We start from the raw sequence: 23,850 nt of genomic DNA, 5'->3' as shown, positions 1-23,850 counted from the left end.
AAGTATGTTCTTGTAATCAGTTCAAAAACGTAAACACATTCTAAATAGTCACAGCTTTAATGAGACTGATGAGTCATTTACACTTTAGAGAAGCAAACAAACTCAGTCAATTAACAGCAACACGTGGGACCAAGAAGGAGAAAAAGGGTAGAAAATAAAAGAAGCAAGCCTGATTCTGTCTCCACAGCAACATTGATTGATATTCTTCAGGTGGAGCAGCTGTCAAGCGCCCTGACCACTGCAAGCTAATGCTCTGCAGGGAGAGGGGGAAGGGAGGCGAGGGAGGAAAGGGAAACACCAACAAAAAGGCACAAAATGAAAAGCAAGGAGACAGAGGGGACAGCGACAAAGAGGGAGATAGGCAGGGCAGGGATATAAATCTGAAATGTGATTATATAAGGGGAAAGAGGAAATGTTTTCTTACAATGATTTTGAGCCATTGTTGGAAAGGTGGAGGCTGCAGTGAAAATTTGATTACATGGTAGTCAAGCCATCTTGTAGGAAGGCTGTGACTCCATTCTTACATTGAAGGCATGGAAGGAGTGCACAGTGTGTGCAGTCAGGTAGTTAAAGACTGATGTTTGTTTACATTTACATTTTGGGACTAGGATATGTATCACAAAGTGTCATGTTCATTCAGTGAGAATGTGAATTTATCAGATCTTACACAGTCCTCACCTCCTACCCAATATCTGTCGGTCTCTGAAATCCAATGTGTGCCACAGTTTTGTGTCCAAATATGTCTGTGTGTGTACATTTTCTCTAAATGCATGCAGTTTAGCCCTAAACACCCAGCTACACTAATAAATGAATGTAAGTCTAGTGAATCAACCTTGTAATTTAATTGTTGTTACAGCACATTCGGAATCCTTTACAAGGATGGTAATCAAAACCTAGTCCTGCTGAGAGAAGAGTGTGCACCCACAGGCCTGCATCTTAGAGATCATGCCAAAAAAATAAATGTTCTGTGTTTCGTGTTTGAAGGATCATTTTTGTTCACCAGAAACATTGAAACAAGTAAACATGGCAAGCAGCGTTTGGATAATGAGCTTAGTAATCAGCTGTCATCTAGTAGTATAAGTGTAATGAAGGGCCTCTTCATTACTGCTAGCAGTGCTAGCACCCCAATCCATATAGGGAGCATGATTTGGTTGGTGTGGTCAAAGAATATTTGGTGTTGATAATAAAATACAACAACACAAAGTCACTGAATGTTATTATTGAATTGATTGGAACTTTTGCTGGTGGGTTGCTGTGCTGCCTGGGGGTTTAGGATGTAGGCCTTACCTGTAAAAAAAAAACCCAAAATAACAAAATATTTGCTAAATTAACTTTTGTAGCATATGATTGTACTATGTGTTGGTTTGTTTCATACAATAATTGAAATGTTCTAATTGATATGGTAGAGTGAATGATTGTGTGTTTGATCACGTTCCTTTTGGTTGTAGCCAGGTGTATCCAGGTGTAACAGTCAAAAGAGTCCTGCTGGAAGCAGCAGGTATTTAAAGTTCCAGGCCAGAGCATTCAGGGGAGTGTATTGGTTTGATGAGGTTTGTTTCTAGGGCTTGTAATTGGTCACAATCAAAGTTGCCAAGGATGAAATCAATTGAAATTCTCCCAAATAAAATGCACTCTGGGATGCACTTGTGGTAGCAAACTGTGGCTTGTACTATTGTATTGGTCTGAACAACTCCCCATAGAACACACCAAATACACCAAAATATCCAGCATCATACACATAGAACACTATGAATGGGACCATTCTGTATAATCAGTACTTTCCCTTCTTCACACATTTTCTTCACAGTACTCCCTTACTGTTTCTTTTTTTTATGCTCAGTATTGTGGCTTTTGAGTATTTGATTATTGGGTGTTTGATTTGACAAGGCATTTGACAAAACATTATTAGTCCTAATTGAAAACAAGCATTTTTAATTATAATGCAATAAGTTTCATATATTTGATATAGTTTTTATAAATGATACAGTCGGTACCAGGATAATGTCAGTTGATTAAATAAAATCTTAGACTAAGTTGATTTTCATTTGAGATTATTGAAATTATCCTACTCCATTGACAGAGTCTGACCCCCATTTTATGAAAAATGTGGTTTCACAGACTGGAAAGCAGAGTAAACGCCATGTCAAGATGTAGTTTCTACAGAGTTGTAGATGGAGGCTGTAGCTCGAGGCCATGATCAGACAGGGTGACTCATTAGAGAGCAGCATTCTGTCTCTTCACTTCCATCTGTATAATCACTGTAATGTGGTTTCCAGCTTTTTCATTTATAGACTTTCATGCTCACAGCTCATCAGAGAGATTTTAGCTTCCATGTTTTTTAACTAGTTACATTAGTAAGTAAAATTACAGCTTGATTCATTAATAGATCTATTCTCAATTCATATACAGTGCAAAGAAAGAATGTGCAAAAATATGTGTGCCAAATTGTCTTTATATTACTTCAGGTGTTTTGACAGCCTGTTTTCTGTCGTAGTATCTCCATTCACTGAGCCTGCACACAGGCTGCTTGTCGTTCATACACTGTTGTTTATGTTCAGTAGCCAGGTTCAGCACCATGGACAGCTCTACCCAACATGTTTATCAGGGGAACCAGGTTTTTGGGCTGGAGGAGATTTGAAATGCACATCTCTGACAATAAAGACTGGGATGCTGTCATTGCATTCCAGGGATCCATAATTATTATTTTTTTCAGGAATTAGAAATAGTAAAGGACATTGTGTACACACCTGAGTATCCAAATGTTGATGTTGTTTCGCTATAGATGCAAAAGCAAGTTAGCTGGTTCCAAACCTATATTACCAGCATTAGTTTAGAGCTAAATGTATCTACAACCTCTGTACGTATTCATTATTCATATTTAGCTTTGTGTCTGCTGTTATTTTCAACTGTGCGGTTTTCACATTCTGAATCATTCACTTTAACCACAGAGCATCCTAAGAGCAACGTGCCTTGGCTAGTAGCAAGATTTCCTTGATAAATTGATGAGAGGCAATTAGAAGTCATGCAGGCATGTTCCTGCTTATTTGCTTCATATAATATTAACAACATTATTAATGTAATACTTCTGCTTTACTAGTAATATGATATTTTACCACTTTTGCTGAAGTAAATGATCTTCCTGAGCCAGAGGCGACACTGCCAGTGAAATCTTCACCAGCTTTCCCTGAGTGCTCTTTTACTGACAGAATGACTGTGACAGATGATTTGTTTACATTACCTTTCCTATAGAGTTACAATACAATTATTGTTTAAATACTATACATTGTACAATTTAATAGTGCCTTGTCTCTGGTACTTATTATCCATATCTCAATCCTTTGATGAGAACATTGAGTCATTAACTTGCCCTCCATTTTTTGTTCACAGCGGGGGTAAAAGTGAATGTCTGTCCCATCCTTTATCAAGCAGTGACCACATACGCCATAGCATCCTCCCATTCTCTTTTTTCTACTCCTCTTTCTCCCATTGCCCCCTCCTTCCCGCCCCTCCTCAGTGTGGTTCCTGAATATTTAATAAGCCTGAATTACTGAGGCCCTCAACTGTAATGACGGGAAAATCAGACAATTAAAGCAGAAGGGCTCCGGCTTTAAGTCTCACCTCCCCCAGAGGAGCCAGAGATTATTTAAAGTGGCACACTGTTTGATTATCTAATCCTCCTCTTGGCCCCTCTGCTTTACTCGCAGAGCAGCATCATCGTCTGCTCCACTTGCCACTGCAAATTACCATAAAACACCAATGAGGGCCGTATTTAAGTCCTTTTCCATAAACACAAATGTGGTGCCATGAGATCTCAAGGGAATGGCACTATGGAACCAACTCTTTTAGTCAGGTTATCACAGGTTAGCAAGGGCTTTAAGGGTTGTCTTGTTCTCCCTAGGAAATATAGTTGTTAACATTGCTGAGACACAGTTTGAAAAACCTGTGTGTGAACAAATAAATGTGGATCAGTGATATATAATGTTTGTTGCAGTTGAATCATCTTCTCCTGGTGACAAAAAGGCTCAAACTTTCCTTTTTTTCCCTTTCAATCCCGAGCTTTCATCGAGGATGAGTAAAAGCAAAACAGAGAGAAAATATTGCACGGGACCTACCATGATAAACTTGACTTAGTGCATTGCTCTTTGAAGCTCCGGGTCTGGAGACAGGCTTGTTTTTTTTTTGTTTTTTTTTTTGCTTCTAACACAATGCCTGTTTTTGTTTGAGGTTGGCTGACACATAGAATTCTGACAGTTTCACTTATTATCCAGACACAGTGAAGAATTGTGATTGAGTAGATAGTAGCAGCTTCCTTAAAGCCTGCCAGTGTAACACACACACACAGTGGTTCTCACAGACACAGAGATGAATATTCATGATTGTACAGCTGAGGCTGAACACTGGCTCATTTAATGTTGGCCAGGGAGAGGCCAATGATAGCATTGTAAACACACGACCATCAGGGGTTTAATAGCTCAACTCCAGTACTGGCTAATTAAGCCACACACACACACAGATTCCCCTCTTTCAAAGAGTCTTACAAATTAACTCCAGTCTTTCACTGTTGATATTTAGATAAAAATATCTGTATGTGGAGCCAGTTTGCTGAGCATAGCAAAATTGAACAACATTGATGAAGATGCTGATAGCTGCTGCCACTGTTGCCTTTACATTAACTCGACATGACTGGTGTTCTACATATGCACATTCATCATTCCACTAACATTAAGACCAAATAAATATCCAGTATATTTCCATTAACAACACAAAATCTAATATAGGTGAAGAAGTACCCCGACACCTTGTGTCATAGATCACAAATGACCTCAATTTCTTGTAGTACAATATGCTGTAGACAATATCTAAAATCTCTGTGCCTTTTAACATGACAGAGGAATGTGGAGCAACGATGAGGCTAAACGCCTCGGGGTTAAGCTTCCCTGTTGCCTCCTGATTTGAATATCGTTCAATGTCCATTTGCATCTAGTTTTAATAGCGGTTTATTCAGTCAAGCAAAAGATAACATCTTTATCTGTGGTTGACATATGAGGCCGTTAGCCTGAGGCTAACGTGTGTCTAGTTAATGAGCAGAGGAATGCGCCCGCTGATTAGAACCGGCAATACAAAAACTCAGCCCCCTTCTCTGACTCAATTCTGTATCGGGCAGATCGGTCCTAGACCCAGATAGGCTGCTTCACGTTTGTATCCAGGTGTGAAGAGAAATTAGGGCAGGGGCTTGCTTTCTGTGTATATGTTCCAGTATTTATATAAGGCCAAATGTGAAAGAACCAAAAAGCACTTTAAGCTCTTTGTGGAAACAAACAAAACTTGGTATATATGTTGTGTGATTTAATGTGAAGGGTGTTAAGATGTAGCATGCCCAAAAACATAAACTTACATGCATATAGTTTTCTTATGCCCAATTTATTAACCAGTGACCAATGTTTTATTTTCATACTTTATGTCTATGAATGAATCAGTGTTATTCTACTGTAGTAACTCATCACCAGTGTGTTTCAAATGTCAGTATTACATTTGTTTTTAGTGGTGAAGGGCAAAACAAAACAAAATAGATAACAGAAAAACAACAACTAGATAACTAGATAATGGCAGAAAGGAGATTACAGTATTTTTCAAATATTCTTTTTCTATCATTGAACATTATTTATGTTTCTGTTTCATTCACAGCCATGAAGGATGGCTTAAGGTTTGTTTTAAATGCTGAAGTAGTTAAAGTCTATATATATATTGCTGTTGATGTTAGGCTTAGTGTTAGAGAAAGTAGTTGAAGATTTCCTCGGAGAGGAGCTAAAAATATTCAGGGTCTGCACCAAGCAGGGTGTTATTTATCACCACACACTGTGACATAAGTAGGAAAAGTCAAGTCTATCTTTTAGCCTGAAATCACAAATCACAGATTTACCTAAGGCACTTTGCAAACTATGAAATGTACATCCTGTATCCCTAAAGACCCTCAAAGACAAAGACACTTGAAGGAGGAGTGACACTTGCAATAAATGTCTGTGTAGAGCATCATAGTTAAATGATATTGTAAAATCAGACTGTTTGATTTGAGTGCACATAAATTCATTCTGTCTTCACATTGCAACATTTGACTGGAGAGTATGTGTCTGTGATTCCATCTCCACCATTTACAGTACTGGAAATATTGCTGTCTAAGCGAATGGTAGCCAGTGTGTTGCCATGGTAACTCCAGCAGCTGTCAGTGTGCCTCCTGTAAGAATGACAGATGATTTTTATTAGAGGAGCTGTAAATTGGTGGGGTCCCCCCTCTCCATAGAGATGCTTATCACAGTCTGATCAAACTGGAGTCACTCTGCCAATAACTGTGACCGGGCCTAATTACAACACAGGCCCTCCTGGGCTCATCATACACTCATTATTACTCACAGACTACACCAGCAATTCTGGCGCCAGTCACTGTGTGACATTCTCCTAGTGGGAAACGGTGAGGCAACACATATGGTGGCATTATGCCTGTTGTTTTAGTTTATTAAAAACACAAGAGTTTGTAGATTGTATTCTTACTGAAAGGGAATCAAATTGAATAGAACTGTGATATTACAACATTTACTGTGCAAACATATTGGTGCATGATGTTTAGCATTATCACTGAACTGGCCTTAGGTGTGTATGTAATGTAAGTACGTCCTTCTGTGAAAGACCTGTCCAGGGTGTCACCCTGTATTTGACAGCTGAGTTTCAGCACATGTGAAAATCTACAATATGAAATAGGCATAGCTAAGGGACAAATTCATTTTTAGGCTGAATGTAGGGCCCACATTAAAGACTTTAGCTATTGGTTGGTTGATTAGTCTGCAAGTGTGCAAGCAGCATGGATTATCTTTTTTGTTTAATTATTATTATTAAGCTGCATGACTTTGAATGGCCAAGGTTACAGTGACACCCCAGCTGTCTCCAGGGACCACACTCCACTCACTAATACACTCCAAGACAGTTGCACAGTGGGGACACTGCCAGCAGAGTGATGAGGAAGCAATTTTTGTCTGTGTTGTTTAGCTGACTCTATTGGTTTCTTGTAAGTGGCGTCCAGACTGGTGGTGTTGATCAGGTCAAATGATTCAAAGTTCTTCAAAGAAGCACAGGTTGAGGTCTTCAAGGTCAGAAGGGAAATTAATCTGACTGTTATCCATAGTTAACCAACGGGCATAACAGGATCTGTAGCATACATTTTCATAGGAAAAATGGCATATATGCAATATTTTGATTAAGGTTGTAAATATATTTTCAAGTCAGTATATACTTCATGTATATTTTTAGCCTATACCTTAGCAGCAGCAGATATAATATTATTAACATGAAAAAGACGGTGTAAGAAACAGAGTGGGAAGTGATGGGTTCTTGTTGAGATCTGTCAGACAGACAGGGCTGACACTTTTTTTGATAATTGCTCTGCCTAGCCATGATCTGAATTAGCATATGAAAGTTATGTCTTTTTTTTCCTTCACTGAGAGTGCAGAGCTCTAAGCTAATTTGTAAGTCATTTTAGATGACAGAGAGTGGTTGTATCCCAGAGGTGCTCTTTCCCTCTTGATCTTTTATTTTTTTTTCTCCCTGTTTCTTCACCCCCTCCTCATTCAGTCACATCTTTCTGCCACTCGTGTCTCAATTATTGTATATTGAAATGACTCAGGGAGCTAAGCTAACTCTCAGTTAAAGTGCATGTTTTGGCACAGATGGTCTCCCAGCAAGCACAGGTCAAAGTGCTTAACTATTTCTCCATGTCACCTCATCAGATATTCGTCTCTCAGTGGTACACATTTAGCCTAGAGTAAGTAAATGCCCTTGGTGGAAAGTGTGACAATATTTTAATATTAAATGATTCTCACTGTGTCTTTTGGTTTCAGATGATAAACTGCAAAGCCTCCCAGTTTGAATGAACAAAGAGTCTACTTGCAGACTCAGTGTGGCTTATATGGGGATTAATTCAAGCTATTGAGTGTGGGTCCACAGAAAGAGACTTGTGTTTGTAGCACCAATGATGCCAAAGCAGCTGGTTGGGCCTAGAAACGGAAGAGAAGACGACTAATGGTCTAGCAAGCCACCTGGCGTGAAGTGAAGCCATAGTTTCAGAAATATACACTAATTTGACCAGGTGTGGACACAGACACATGCTCATATATCTAGCATGCTTAAGTGCAAGAACAGTGGAGGCTGTCTCTCAGATGATGTTAGTATGCAGAAGGGGGAGCAGAGAGGAGCAGGGAAAAACGTAGTGGAGCGCCTCAGATCATTAATATTGACCGTTCCTCAATGCAGCTGTATGCAGCATAAACGCATTCACAACTGCTTACATGCACACATGCATAGAAACATGTATCCTCACACACACTCAAAGACCCCATACAGTGGAATAACTGCAGTGGTATAAGCATTCAATGTTGTTCATGCCAGCTTGGGATTTGGTACATGCAGCTTGCAGGCTTTCCATGTGCCTGTCGGGGTTTGATGCTTTGGCTTTGTCTAACCATCCAAACACATCTCATGTTAGGTTAACTGGTGACTCTAAAGGAAGCATAAATGGTGATTCACGTGAACACTATGTGTCTCTTGCTGGATATAGAGATTATATTATTTTAGCAAATAAGTTGTGCCTTTCTGTTTATTGCAAATGTAAAACTATGCCCCTTAGTAACAATAGAGTTTGCTAGTAAACCAGAGATGTGCACATGCTGGCATGAGTAAGTTAGATAACATAATCAGTGCGAATATGTGCCTGCATTTAAAGTACAGGCTCTTACGCCTGGCTTTTTGTTACAGTGACAGGAAGTCGGTTCTAATGAAAGCTCCTCTCATTCATAAGCCCGTCAGTTTTCGATGCTAGACAACTTTCAGAGGGAAAATAGAAATGGCAGCCTGCGGCCCCCCTTCCTTTCATATCTGCTGTCTCTAAATGGTTCATTTCCTTGAAAACAAACTGCATTTGCAACCAGGGAAATTTAAATTTGGTGTTTTGTGGCTTGCTCTGATGTTAAGTAATTAAGGACTACAAAAACAGACATGCACCTGCCCCATCTCTCTCATTATATTGCTGGTTGTCTGTCATATTAGACCATCGCAGCCATAAGATGGAATAAAAGGGCTTCTTCTGAATATCAAATCCATGGTCTCTCATTTCTAACTAGGTCAACACTTGTTACAGTAGCACCTTCACTGCCCTCCTCTGTGTATTCCTCCCTCTCCTTCTCAGTTTTCTCCCCAATTTCTCCTTGTCGTCTCATTCATGCCTTTCTTATTCCATCACCACTGTCTGCAACCATAAGACAATCATATGGTTTCCTTTATTGTAGTAAATGTTTTGTAATCCAACTTTGAAAAACTTTGTGTCACATTACTAATTACAGTGATGATTGAGCTGTAAGTTCAAGCTTCATTTTTCAACATTTTTCATGATTTGAGTCATGCACTGTGCATAGACCTGTACTAGCAGGCAGCTTGAGCAGTGTTTAGGTGTCATGGTGAGGCTAATTCAGATAATTTAACACCCCATAAAGTCTGCATTATGATAGCTCTAACAACACAGCTAGTATCCCCCCCCCCCCCCCCACCTTCAACAGCCTCATTTGATCCTGTCCTGGATAGGCTTCTCCATCATTTGTGACACAAAATACCTTGGAAGCCACCAACTACAGCAGCCATCACTTCTTATAAGCTCAGACTACCTCTCTCTACTTCCATGTGTTCACACAAATTAGCATTACATTAGCATGATATTAGCACATCCGACCTGCGCAGCCATGCCTTATCAAAGCGCTCTGTGATCCCTGGTTCCCTGCGCTTTAGTCTGGAGCATAAAAAAAAGAGAGAGAACCTGAGAGAGAGAGATAGAGAGTAGAGTATTACCCCCAAGAGATGCAGAGAGAGAGAGAAAAAAGAGAAGAGAGCGATGAGCTACATGATAACGAGCTGTGTTACACTGCTACACAACACACAGACTTGTCACTGCGCCTCAGAGCTGTGCAGAGCTAAATGGGCTGCAGCAGATGTTTGGTGACTACAATCACACAGAGCTGCGTACCTCACTTGACTTGCAAATATTTGCTAAGAGACTTCAATATTGGATTTTCTGTATTTCTTCATTTAGAATGTGTAAGATAGTGATTCTAGTGCATAAAAACGAATCCAGTCAAGTTTCTGCTCCACCACCTATGACTATAGTGTGGAAGTGTAAAAAATGTTAGTTAAATACTTTGGAAGAAATAAAGGGGCAAGTGACCCTATTTTTTTCACGTCTCAGTTTTTGTTGGTATTAAGAAAAGGTGCAGTTTAGTTAGTAGGAATACAGAGTAACATATTACACCACACTGGTATTTGTGTGTGTGTGTTAAGCATTTTATCATTAGCATGTGTATATGTTGGGCTAGTGTCTTTCACTATGCCAGGTAAAAGGGCTTTTCCAGATTACATTTTAGATTACATTGCTGATTGACCAGAAGCAATATACAGTACTTATAGGTCACATAAAGCTGACATATTTGGTAGGGCCCACAGGCAGTTGGAGCATTTGTGAGAGATATTATTTTAAAAGTATTCGTTAAGACTTGCACTGTAACCATTTTAATAGCTTTATATCAAGAATAGCTAATGAGTCTTATTTGTTGGTGTGTTTTCAGTGTCACGGTTTCTCATCACATCCACGGGTGCCCTGTATATCCTGGATGTGCAAATGGAGGATGGGCTGTATAACTACAGGTGTATGACACGCCATCGGTATACAGGAGAGACTCGACAGAGCAATAGCGCCCGCCTCATTGTCTCAGGTAAGAGGAACATCAGCGAATCCCGTTTTAAAAACAGTATATATCACCAGCCTTAATAAGAAAACCAAAATAATGACAGGAAACATGAAAAGACAGGAATCTGTTCAGTACAAAAATATGCAATTGGCTTTTAACTGTTATGCTGCTCAGTTCTGAAAAAAGAGAGTACATAACAGACCATATGGAGATAAATGTGTGCTTATAACAAACATTTAGGTCAACTGAATAAAATAGGGGATGACAGGACACACACTTGAATTAAAGGGAGGATGACATGTGATAAAGGTCACCAGAACTCTAGCAATTTGGGGGAGGGTTTCAAGACTGAAAATGTCCATATATTTTTCTTCAACTGTTTAAAAGGACATTCAACAGCAAGAAGTATGAAAGACATAGTCATCGTGTGTTATCCACAGACTTTATGGCAGTATTATTAGGATAAACAATACTTCTACACAATCCCCTCTCAAATTGTAACACCCCTGCAGATCCCACCAACTCAGCGCCCCACATTCTGGACAGCTTTGAGCGTCGTGAGGTGATGGCATCTCATCGAGTGGAGCTGCCCTGCAAGGCCTCTGGTCACCCTGCACCCAAATACCGTTGGCTAAAGGACAACCGGCCGCTGGAGCCAGACACTCGCTTCAGACAGAGTGTGACAGGCCTGCTGATAGAGAGAGCCCAGCCCAGTGACACAGGAACATATGTGTGTGAAGTGTGGAATGGCTACGGCAATGCTGAAGTGGTTGGCAGGTTACTGGTGAAAGGTCAGTACCCATGGGCTGGGAAAACTGTTTGCTGCTACAAACAAACATACAAACAGAAAACAACAAGATTAAAAATGTTTAATTAAAAGTATCCACTGATCGATTATGTTCCTATACAGAGCCCCTGAAAGTTGTGGTGAGTCCGCGGAAGGTAAAAGGCAGTGTGGGAAGCCAGGTTTCACTGTCCTGCAGTGTAACTGGCTCTGAGGAGTACCAGTTGTCCTGGTACCGCAATGGAGAGTTGATCTACCCCAGTAATAGTGTCCGCATGACAGGCCAAAACAGAGAGAACCTGGTCATGGCTGGTATGGCCAAAAGTGACGGAGGAGCCTATCAGTGCTTTGCGAGACATGGCAAAATGTCTGCCCAGGACTTTGTCCAAGTCATACTAGAAGGTAAGAACTCAGAGCTGTGTGATTTTAGCATTGTAAGAATGTTAAAAGAAATGGATTTTTGTGCAGGTTCAAACTCTGTGCCTCTGTGTATATAGAGGCTAGTCTATGTTTATTGAAGAGGCTCCAATAAAGGAATATTATTGCTGATCAGTCATGGAGCCAGCAAAAGAAGCTGTTTTAATCTGGTCCACATCCTGACTTTGTTTTTATTACAATAACATGTGTTCCTGCCTTTTAAAAAGATTTTTGTTTAAAATGCCTCAGATCAATTTTTATAATCATTCATTATGAGCATGATTATTGCAAGGTAATATAATATACAATGCCATGTGAATCTCATCCCTTTGTCCAGATGGCACCCCCAAGATCCTGGCTTCATTCAGCGAAAAAGTCTACAACATCAATGAGTTTGTATCGCTATCATGCACAGTTAAGGGCACACCAGAGCCCCGGGTAACGTGGACTCTGGACGATGAGCCGGTCGTACGAGACAGCCGCCACCGCATCTCCCATTACACCAATGCTGAAGGCCACGTGGTCAGCCATCTCAATATCAGCCAGACCCAGGTCCCTGATGGTGGGGTGTACCGCTGCATATGTAACAACTCAGCCGGGACAGTTTCCTACCAGGCGCGAATAAACGTAAGAGGTGCTTGTCAGATCAACTCTTCCAACACACCATCACATATACACATCAGCATGTCTTGAGTTATTCTGTTCTGATAAGTTTTTAATTGGCGACTTTAAAATGGGTCCAGATGTTGAAAGAGTGCCTGATTAAGTTTGTTGGGAGGTTTTCAGATTTTTTTTTTCAGATGATTGCTAGTTGTAGTTTCAGTCAGTTATTTTTTTCTCGGTATAGACAGGAACCTCCAGTAGCAGCTTCTCCTATCATCATTCCCTTGTGTCAGCACTATCTCATCTACCTCTGTGCTTCCTAACAAATGCCTGCTGATAGTTTACTGTTAGCACCACTGTTTGAGTGTCATTTGCTGTCTACAAGGATGTGGTTCGCTGGATGGCGTTGTCATGTGGCACTCTCATAGGGCACTCAGGCTTTCTCTGCTTGGTGTGTTGCCATTTGTATTTCTCTATTGCAGAGAGGGAATGGTACTTTCTGTACACTGATGGGTATAATTTGATTGTGTTCATTCGTGCATGTTGTTAGGCTAAATAGAGTGATCCTCTACCCCTTAAGCAAGGGTTCACAGATGCCGATTGCAGCCAAGCAATGAAGATAAATCTCCACAGGTGCCATTGCCGAGAAAGTGTAATGACTGTTTCTCACATCGTTGGCTCCCTAATCGTGCTAAAGAGTGTAGCAACCAGGATATGCTTGTGCTCAAAGTACACTAGAGAGCATAGTTAAACTGTCCTCTCCAGTGCTTTAAAGAGAAGCCTAATAGTCATTTCCCTGACAGACACTGAGCTATGGAAGCCCATTGGTTATTCTGTTGGTTTTCACAAGTGTGTGCGAAAGCCTGCAACATGAGTAATAGTTTTGATAATAGCTTCATGAGTAGAGGAAGGGAGTATTCTTTTCTAATGCTTGTTAGAGGCAATCACAACCAGTACCAAAGAAGTGGGAGCAGAAGGTAGTATTCACTAGTTTCAAACAAAAGGGTACATGGATCCCTGGTGCTGACGGGGAAAACTTAGTTGATGTAGAGGCAAACCGAGCAGATCACCTGCAACGATTCTGATCGTTTTTTTTTCTTTTTTTTGTTGTTTTTCTTTCTGTAACAAAACCTAATCAGGCAGTCTGAAAATCCCAGTCATTAACTGAAGAATGAATCAAGGCATGTTAACTTTGTGGTGTCTTGAAAACACACACAACGCAACACAACTATTTTTTGGACCACCCCCCTGCCTCAAAACCATTTTAAGAGAGTTGTCTCTCCAATGTGTCCTTCAAGGGCCTGCCAGCATCAGACCAATGAAAAACCTCACTGCCATCGCTGGGCGGGATATGTACATTCACTGTCGGGTCATTGGGTACCCCTACTACTCCATCAAGTGGTACAAGGACTCCAATTTGTTGCCATACAACCACCGGCAGCGGGCCTTCGAGAACAATGGCACCCTGAAGCTGTTTGATGTGCAGAAGGATGTGGATGAAGGAGAGTACACATGTAATGTGCTGGTGCAGCCACAGCTATCCACACACCAGAGTGTCTATGTTACTGTGAAAGGTATGTTTCAGTTATACAGCACATAGCCCACTGTTGTACAGTAAATAGCAGATAGATGCATAACCACAAATATTCCATTTTGATTAGCACTAATCTGTAATGTAAAGAAATCAGCTTAAGAGTTCTTTCACTGGTGCTTTATCCTTAATCTCTCACTCAGTCTGTAGGTATAAAACCTTTCCATGCAGTTCACATTTAGGTAGAGTACATTCAAAAGGTGCATTAAGTCATCACAGTAGTATCTTCCTTTCCTTGTTACAAAAGAGACAGATATGGGATATTTGTAGATCCCTCTGTAGAAAAAAAGTGATCTCAAAGGCATCACTGATAGCAAAGCACCATTTCCATCATCCTGGCCAGTTTATCTGGAGCTCATCTGAATATGCAGCGGCGCTGAGCTGAGCCAGATGATGATAACCTCAGATGGCTCTCTTTTTTCAGTGACGCTGCATAATTTGAAATGTCGGATGGGCAAATTCCCCCCCTCCTAGCGGGTCTTGACGTGCTAACAAGTGTGCGAGGGGGAAATCACACAGCGTAGACAAAGCTATGCCGCTATTGCGCCTCGACTAATTTGCCTCTCAGCTGCTTAGCATTCCACCGCTGCCGAGAGGGAATCCCCAGGAGCCTATTATGCCTATTTTGCTGTGAATTAAATAAGCGCTGAAGTGCTGCTTATTCCAATGTTATTTTAAATCATTAATTTTCCAAAGCATCTGGTTCTCACGATGACTACAGTGTCCCTAGAGAGCAAAAGAGAGAGTGAGCAAATGTGCAATATGCATGCTGTTTGAAAGAGAAATCAGCTGTTTCATGTGGAGAAAGGTAATAAAATATTTCTTGCATTCCTGCAAAATGACAGAAGAATGTTTTGACATGGGAAACAAGGTGATAAAGAGAGAGTTGTGACTAATGAGTTACTATGGGAGTGTTTTATGGAATAATTTAACAATGACACAGATGTCTTTTGTCAGTTCACATGCACATGAGTGAGAAAGGTTGTTGAGCAACATTTGCTAAAGTTAAACCTTGTTAATGGGCACATTACCTACATGCCTGAGGCAATATAACTGAGAGTGAAAATCATTTACATGTCTGTTTCACAGTCCCACCTACCATCCACCCATTTGAGTTTCCCCGGTTTTCAATCGGCCAGCGAGTGTTCATCCCCTGTGTGGTCATGTCTGGTGACCAGCCTGTCTTCATCACCTGGCAGAAGGATGGCCGGCCAATCCCAGCAAGTCTGGGCGTCACCATAGACAATATAGATTTTACCAGCTCGCTGCGTATCTCCAACCTCACACTGATGCACAATGGCAACTACACCTGCATTGCACGGAACCAGGCTGCCGCTGTGGAGCACCAGAGCCAGCTCATTGTCCGAGGTGAGGAGGGAGGAGATGGGTGAGAGAGGCAGTGCGAAGGTGATAAGGAGAGAACAGTTCTAGGGACCACACATGAATCTGAATACAATTATGAGATGACATATATTTGAATTTTAGATTACAAGTATAAATTAAATGGCTTCTTTACTTGGCAGTTCCTCCCAAATTTGTTGTGCAACCTAAGGACCAGGACGGAATCTATGGAAAAGCGGTGATACTAAACTGCTCGGCAGAAGGCTATCCTGTTCCTACAATACAGTGGGAGTACTCTAAAGGTAACACCTACATGTTACATACAACTATATACACAAATGTCCTTTAAGGATTATGTTTGATTGATGTTTTATTTTTTTTTAAATACTTTCTTTGTTTTTTACAATAATGCTGAATTGAAAGATGAGTTTGTTTGTTTATCCTACGGCAAGCTAAACCTCTCTGGTAGATAATAAAATATCAGCACAACGTAGTGTCCACAGCCTTAGGGTTGAATGCATAAAAACACCAACCTCATGTCCAAAGATGAATAACAGCAGCAGTTCAAGGAAGAGCTTTTTTTTATTTCTCTGGAAAAAGGAAATATGTGTAAAATTGTATAACTTCAACATCCCATACTGGACACCATGGGTTGTTTCCACACTAATTTGAGATCATCCGTTTTAGATTGGTTGCCATTCTTGATAAGAAAATAATGTAGATTTTGAGCTGTGTGTTTCTGTTTCTGTTTTTGTGATAGCTTAACACAATATTAACTTATGAGTGAAGCCATTTTTGGACAGTTTATAACTAATTAACCCTGTTTCTCTGGCAGGTGCTGGGGTCCCACAGTTTAAACCCATTCCCCTTAACTCAGGCTTTCGCATTGAAGTGTTGGTCAATGGCTCCCTGCTCATCAAGCACGTATTGGAGGAAGATAGTGGCTTCTACCTGTGTAGAGTCAGCAACGATGTTGGGGCTGATGTCAGCAAGTCCATGTATCTCAATGTCAAAAGTAAGTCACATGGGATCACACTTCCTATAAGAACATAATGATGTTCATGCTTGATTTTATCTTGTTGACTTTCCCTGCGCATGCACTGGCTGCTTGTACTATCAAGGAAAAAAAGTTGCCACACTAAAGCCCAAAGGTTACGTTAAGTTAAGGTTAAGAGTTGAACTGAAGCTGGCTTTTTCTGAGGTACTCAGGCCATCAGCAAGATGCATTCATGGTACTTGCTCTGAGCTTTCTGCTCGAATGAATCCCACAAAAGCATCGCACACACAGCCACTGTTGCTGCATCTCTTGGAGAAAGTGCAGCATTTATCTGCTGTTTAGCCCAGGACTTAGCTGCCCTCCATTAAGTCCTGAATTCTGCATGTAGGCAGGAGCTGCCATGTGGAAAAGAGGGCTGAGCAATGCAAGGCAAGTCGGAATAGGAATGGGTTATCCATGTCTATTCTCCTCATCTCCCTGCTTATCCGCCCTCTCTCTTCTCTTTAGGCTTCTGCATATATGCAGACATACACATTACATTTTATTATTATTATAAAGCATTTAACAAACCATCAAAGTAATATGTCTTATCCAAGTTAGAGATGCTAAGATGCTAAGATATATATATATATATATATATATATAAATCTGAGCTTTTTACAAAAATGTAAAGTTCTTTGAGCTGATGCAAGCAATTGCTGATTTGAATGTATGTGTGCACAGTCTGTGATCTCCAGTTGGTTTATTGTGGCTTGGTGCTCATTTTGATCAGTCGCTGCTAGATGAGGCTTATGCCCCTGTGGCTCTTATCAAGCCAGAACAGAGTACTCCCTGCTGAGTGTCTCACTGTCTGCCAGCCATAGCTAAATAAGCTAGCACTGCTTTAGAACCCTTCTGTCTGACTGCGGTCTGTCACACTCCTTCGTAGTCAATATATACTAGTATGTCTTTTAAACTGTCATTTGTAAAATCTCTACCTTTCACTTCCTTTCAGGTTTCAGCTGTAAAGCTAGTTTCTTAGTGGCATTTTTGCATTTTCAAGTCATCTTACTCATGTCAGTGATGGCATTGGCTTGGCTCATTGTTTATTGACTTGTTTATACACAGAAATTACAAAATTTAACAAAATTGTGTGTATTTCTGTTATCCCTCAGGTGCATGCTCTTGTTGTTGTGTCTGTGTCTCTTGTCTGTAAAAACCTCTATTTCCCTGGGTACCAGGAGAACCACACCTCATCTTATCTCCCCTGTGTGTGTGTGTGTGTGTGTGTGTGTGTGTGTGTGTGTGTGTGTGTGTGTGTGTGTGTGTCTGTGTGTGTGTGTGTGTGTGTGTGTGTGTGTGTGTGAATGTGAGTGCTCATTAACCCTTGAAGCTTCTCCCTGTGCCTTAGAGGTACACTGCAGTCCACTATAACAGTATAGTGTATGTCATGTTCTGTACACCCTGTGCTGTTTTTTATGTTGTTTATTCAGGCCAGCCTACACTACTTGAGTAGTAGCGGCTACTTAAGAGGCTTAGGAGCCAATTAGGAAGGCACACAAGCTGACGCATGCTGAAGTACTCACGTGATGGATAGTATGATCTTCGCTGTGTATTATTGGCTGTCCAAATGTGGCTTGATGTATCAGTAAACAAACGGTGAAAAATCAATTTTTTCAATCAGGATCTCCGAGATGTATAGTAAAGACACAATATTGTAAAGATACTATCAGGTCATATACGTGACACAGGTGAACAAACAAACTCATAAGCACATACAAAGACATACATTTCACACAAAGGCCTGCACACTTTAATGCAAAGACAAAATGTTAAGGCACAGATACAGTGCAGTGCAGTGCAGCCATTACAAAAGAATAATGGGCCAGGCAGCTAATGCAGTGCTTTAGAAAGATCCCACTCTGCCAGGCTATTGTGGTGGACTCCCTGGGAAATGAATTGCTGCTATTGTGATGTCCTAGCTTGGCACTTTCATTGTTATGGGTGTCTGTGCATAGGCTAATGTCTCGTCATAATACACCATGCATCATCCAGTATGAACAGCACCACTGCACTAACAGCCAGTCAAATTTGCTTTTACTCAGTGCACCAGGATTAAGCTGCACAGCTGTGCTCACATGGACTTTAATGTTTATTTTTCATTCATAAGCCTCCTTGTAGGAGTAGTACTCAGCTTTTGTCTCACACTGGTTGCAGGTGGATAATTAAAAAAAATGATTTTATGCAATTTTAAGTCAAGCACCTGTACCACCAAAACAGATGCAATTCAGTCAATTCATTACCAATCCACAGCGGATGCTATCAGAGACAGTCAACAGCCACTCAATGTTTATCAGGTCCAATTAAGACCAATCAAGCCTATTAGACATCATAATGTCTGCAGACACAGTGATGAGGGCAGAGGATATAATAAGGCTTCACTGAAGAGCAGTGCTAAATGGTCTTGTGGTCACTGAGTATGCTGCCAAGCACAACGTCCTTCATACAACCAGAAGGAAGTCCCCTTTATGTCTTTCATCTGAATTCCTTGTGTGTTTAGTCCATCTCTGCACAGAGCCCACCCAGTATGCAGGCATATATTTGGCATCATGCTTCATGTCCAAGTCAATTGTGCAGCAAAGAGAATTATTTCAGTACATTGCATGCAGCCAGTGAACCAGTCATCGTTGTGTGATCACCACAACCATCCTTCCTACCTCCCCCCACACCACCTTCACCCAGGCCATCTCTTCCCCAGAGCCCACTTACAGTGTGCCCCCAGGGCAAGAAGCTAGATGCGTCTTAGCTTGTTTTCTCTTGACTGGCCCTTGTGGCCTCACTGAGCTGGAGTGCCCTGTGTCTCACACTGGCCTGCATGGCAACCTGTGTACGTTCACTGAAATGGGTGGGACTATGGTGAAACCAGAGATGATAGACATAAACATAAATAAAATCAGAAAAGAGGTAAAATATTAGCAGCAGCAGTTTTTTGTTCTAACAGAAGGAAAACTGAGGACGTGGAGGATCAGTTTATCAAGAAGATAGTGCCCCCTAGAGAAATGTATACTTAACCAACGGAAAGGATGACGGCATTACAGTTGAAATACAAAGTGTTTGTTAAGTGCAGCACAAACAGAATATATCTCAAAGCAACAAACATGACACAATCAATTAGTAAAACAAAGAATATCAAAGATTTTCTAAAAGCACTGAATGATAGCATGGTTTTCTTTTTGCAACTTCTAGGGTGCAGTTTGATCTTTTAGTCCTTTTTGATTTGCTAATAGTAATTAATCCACCTTAAATGATGCCAGAATAAATGTATTCCATTTTCATCACCTCTCACATCTCATTGAACCTTTGAGATGGTCTGACTGCTTTCTTTCTTTGATCACAGATGAATAGCCCCACACTGAAGTAGCCATTCACCTATAATTATGTGTTATTACCATTCTCCTGACTCCACTATTTGGCTAATTTTGTTTTCCACATCACTAACACCACCAGTTAGAGACATTAGAAACATTTTCTTTTTGCCTTTACTTTTATTTCTGCATTGCGACATTCAGGGTGTGATTGTGTAATCATCATCATACTCCTGTGGAAATCAATGGCAGGTCCATGTTCTATTCCTGTCTACTAGAAATGGCCCTTTTTCGAAGAGTAGAGCCTAGAGAGAGAGAGAGAGAGAGAGAGAGAGAGAGAGGGAGAGAGAGGGAGGCGAGGTGGGGAGAGGAGAGGAGAAGAGAAACTGTCCAATGCTGGTTGGCATGGTAACCTGGCCAGGTGAAAGAGAGCCTGGGAGGAGGAAGGGAGGGAGTAGGGGGCTTTTGTCTCAGGGGAGTAGCCTATCAGCAGCCAGCCTATCCCCCACAATCCCCTGCAGGCTTAAGCGTATCATCACTGCCCTCTGGGTTGCTGTGGAGGAACAGGGTTCTCCTCACCTCCACATAAAAAGACACATTGTACTGTGTAGTAAACATGCACTATATGCTTTGCTGTGTCTTCTCTGGGTTTTCCAAAAGCTGATGTTTTCCTCCTCAGCAACATATTATATTTTACCGACACCTAAGTGTGAGTGTATTAGATTTGTTGTTCTTTGTTTCAGCATGCAGCTGCTTTTTAAATATACCTATCTACAGTCGTCTCTATACTGGACAAACAACTATAAGATGCATTAAAATAATAGGATAGGATTTAAAAATAAATTGTCAGTAAATCTGATATTTACTGTGAAAGTGGACTCGCCATTACCCCAACCCCCTTCCCCCCTCTCTTTCTCTCTCTCCCCTCATTCTTCTCAGTGGTTCTGCTGCCATAATTCTGCTGGATATTAAAGAAATACATCAAAACAACAATTACAGGGCCACAAAGTGTGCCTGAGGGCTGGCTCATCTGGGCTGCTCACACATAGACACACAAATTGGACGTGTCTCATCTAAGAGCCTTATCATGTTGCATAGTTGGGGACATATTTGCTTTTGTGTTTCTGCCTTATTTTACAACAGCTGTACAATGTAGTCAGTTTGATGCATGCCACATACTAACATAGTGATTTTATATGCATGCACCAATGTCAATAACTGAATTAGGAAAATAAATGCATTCATAAATAAATCTTATTTATTTATCTTAAATATGCTTCGTCTGGCCTTGCAAATCTGACAATAAACCTGTTACAGATGTTTTTTGTCATAGGATATGATAGAACTTTTCCTTGTCTCTGCTAATATAATACAAGGTATATTTTTTCACTTTATTTACTCTGTCATACTGTGGATTTTTCTTTCTCTAGTGCACCAAGAGCTGTATTTGGGTGTGTCCAGCAGATAGGAAGTTCAGCTTCTCTGATTGGCTGTTAGTTCAGATGACCCCTGCCTCACCCCACCCCCTTACTAAACGTGATTGGTCAGCTCTACTCTTTCATTTACTTACTTACTATTTATTTAGTTTTAGTTTTTTTTGCGTAATATGTGTTTTACCAATAAAATCTATATATATATATATATATATATATATATATATATATATATATATATATATATATATATATATATATATATATTATTCAAAATCAAAGCTATGAATCAGCAGTAACTGCTGATCTAAAATAGATAAAAGGTCAATTATGTAGCTGTACTTAAATATGCATCTCCAAAGCCTGTGTGCTAAAACGACTTTGAAATTTACAGTACAGACATCCTATGCACACATAACACCGACTCTGCCTCAATCCATTTTCTCTTTTTTCTTTTTGTCGCCTAGCGCAGTATTCCACTCTGCTAGGCGTGTCAACAACACCACCCTGTACCACCTCTGAGCCACTTGCATTGCAAAATGAAAGTAACTGTGCTTTAAAACGACAACGTTTACATAAAGTCTGAGCAGTTATTTCCTTCCCCTCCTTTTTCCAAATTTGTCTCACAAAAAATTCATACTTGTCATGCAAAATAAATCAGTGTGCTTTTCCATAGCCGTGCCCCAAATGGCTGCAGAGTGAATAAGAGATGAGGCTTAAATGTTTGTAACCTCTTGCCTGACACGTCCCATCACATCAGTGGAGTCACATCTTATGTGTTTGTGTGTGTGTGTGCGTGTGTGTGTACTTGTGTGTGTGTGAGAGAGAAAGAAAATGAGAGGAAACACACATGTGCATGCACAGGCTTGCCTGTGTGTATGTGGGTGTGAGACTGTGAGCATCTGGGAGTAGAGGGTCGTTATACACTCTGATGTGGGTGTAATGAGCCATGTATGTCGTTAGTGTGCGTTTAGTGTGGTGTCTTCAGAGTGTTGTCAGAGCATCACTGTACCATTTAGGACCCTCTGAAACAGGATACAGACCAAGGCCTCATGTTGCCTTCAATACAACATGTTGTGGACAGCACATTAAAAATGCACAGGACATCTATGGTGTTAAATGTAAACTGAGTTGTTGCTGTCATAATGTAGTACATGTCCCAATGGTTACATTTAGGCAATAAGATTTTATTGTGTTTATTAACACTTTTCATGACAGCCTGAGATTTAATCTTATGAAATACCAGTATTGTCTAGAAAAAAAAAAGATTTCACCTTTTTTTCTCCACCCTATTTTTAAAACAGTCCCCGCTATGATCACATCCTACCCCAACACCACACTGGCCACGCAAGGTGAAGAGAAGAAGATGAGCTGCACAGCCCACGGTGAGAAACCCATCATGGTGCGCTGGGAAAAGGAGGAACGCATCATCAACCCTGAGACCAGCCGCTATGTTGTTTCTGTCAAGGAGGTGGGAGATGAAGTCATCTCCACCCTGCAGGTAGGCAACTGTGGAAGTGTAGAGTTATACATTTTATTGGTGTTGGTCACCCAATGTTTCCCTTCCTGTCAATTCACTCTTGTGAGGCGACCTGTCTCATTCAAATTACCAAATTCTCCAATAATTCAACCACTTGTTGGCCTCTGCTAGAATATTATCCTTTTTGTCAGTTCAGTTCTAAAATCATGTGATCCTATTGTATCCACTAGATCATGCCCACAGTAAGGGAGGACTCTGGCTTCTTCTCCTGCCACGCCATAAACTCCTTTGGTGAAGACAGGGGAATCATACAGCTCACAGTCCAAGGTATGTCTGTACCTAAATAACTGTTTAATAAAAAAACCAAGAACCAAGAACAGATACTTTCTCACCAGTCCAACCCCACAAGCTCAAATGTGCTGTTGACGTTGTGCCTTGTAGAACCCCCAGACCCCCCAGAGGTGGAGATCAGAGAAGTGAAAGATAGAACCATTGCACTGCGTTGGACTATGGGTTTTGATGGCAACAGCCCAATCACTGGCTTCGATATTGAAAGCAAAAACAAATCAGGTACAGTAATGCTTCTTTAGATGGTATGATTTTGAGCACTACTTATTTTACATAGTGTGTGTTGAACACATTTAGTCATTTACAGAATCATGTGAATTGGGGTATATGATTTATCCCTGCAATCACTTAGTCTCAGCACTTCAATACAGCCTGTCCGATGCACTTAGCTGGATTTGACCTCTTCCCTGACTTCAGTAACACCAATAAACCTCAGCCTCTCCCATTTCAGCCTCCTGGGATACTGCTCAAAAGACCAAAGATGTCTCACCTCAGCTCAATCAGGCTACCATCATCGACCTACATCCCTCGTCCACCTACAACATCCGTATGTTTGCAAAGAATCTGATCGGCAAGAGTGAGGCCAGCAACGAGCTCACCATCACCACTGATGAAGCAGGTGAGAAGGACATCATGGAGAATCACTTATTCTTCTGTCTGTGTCCATCCATAAGCAAATATTCATTCCAAGCTGTTTTCTGTACAGAACTAAATAATACATGCACATTATCATTTTA

The 23,850-nt window shown here is 40.8% G+C and overlaps 1 protein-coding gene across 3 annotated transcripts in view; it reads left to right on the top strand.

Annotated features, from left to right (window-relative positions):
• The window catches only part of dscama (Down syndrome cell adhesion molecule a), a 66,954-nt gene that overhangs the window by 33,412 nt on the left and 9,692 nt on the right, over nt 1-23,850 (top strand). For all 3 annotated transcript variants that reach the window (XM_028420977.1, XM_028420975.1, XM_028420976.1), the window contains exons 4-15: nt 10,653-10,799; nt 11,288-11,566; nt 11,686-11,961; nt 12,314-12,610; nt 13,878-14,153; nt 15,260-15,538; nt 15,694-15,813; nt 16,347-16,526; nt 22,590-22,786; nt 22,996-23,092; nt 23,207-23,335; nt 23,565-23,732. In XM_028420977.1, coding sequence (XP_028276778.1) covers nt 10,653-10,799; nt 11,288-11,566; nt 11,686-11,961; nt 12,314-12,610; nt 13,878-14,153; nt 15,260-15,538; nt 15,694-15,813; nt 16,347-16,526; nt 22,590-22,786; nt 22,996-23,092; nt 23,207-23,335; nt 23,565-23,732 — 2,445 coding nt within the window. The remainder of the gene's footprint in view (nt 1-10,652; nt 10,800-11,287; nt 11,567-11,685; nt 11,962-12,313; nt 12,611-13,877; nt 14,154-15,259; nt 15,539-15,693; nt 15,814-16,346; nt 16,527-22,589; nt 22,787-22,995; nt 23,093-23,206; nt 23,336-23,564; nt 23,733-23,850) is intronic.

Source organism: Parambassis ranga, chromosome 14, assembly GCF_900634625.1.
Source record: "Parambassis ranga chromosome 14, fParRan2.1, whole genome shotgun sequence".
NCBI classification, from domain to species: Eukaryota; Metazoa; Chordata; class Actinopteri; family Ambassidae; genus Parambassis; species Parambassis ranga.
Note: the sequence above shows the minus strand (reverse complement) of the source record. Positions and strands in the feature narration are given on the sequence as shown.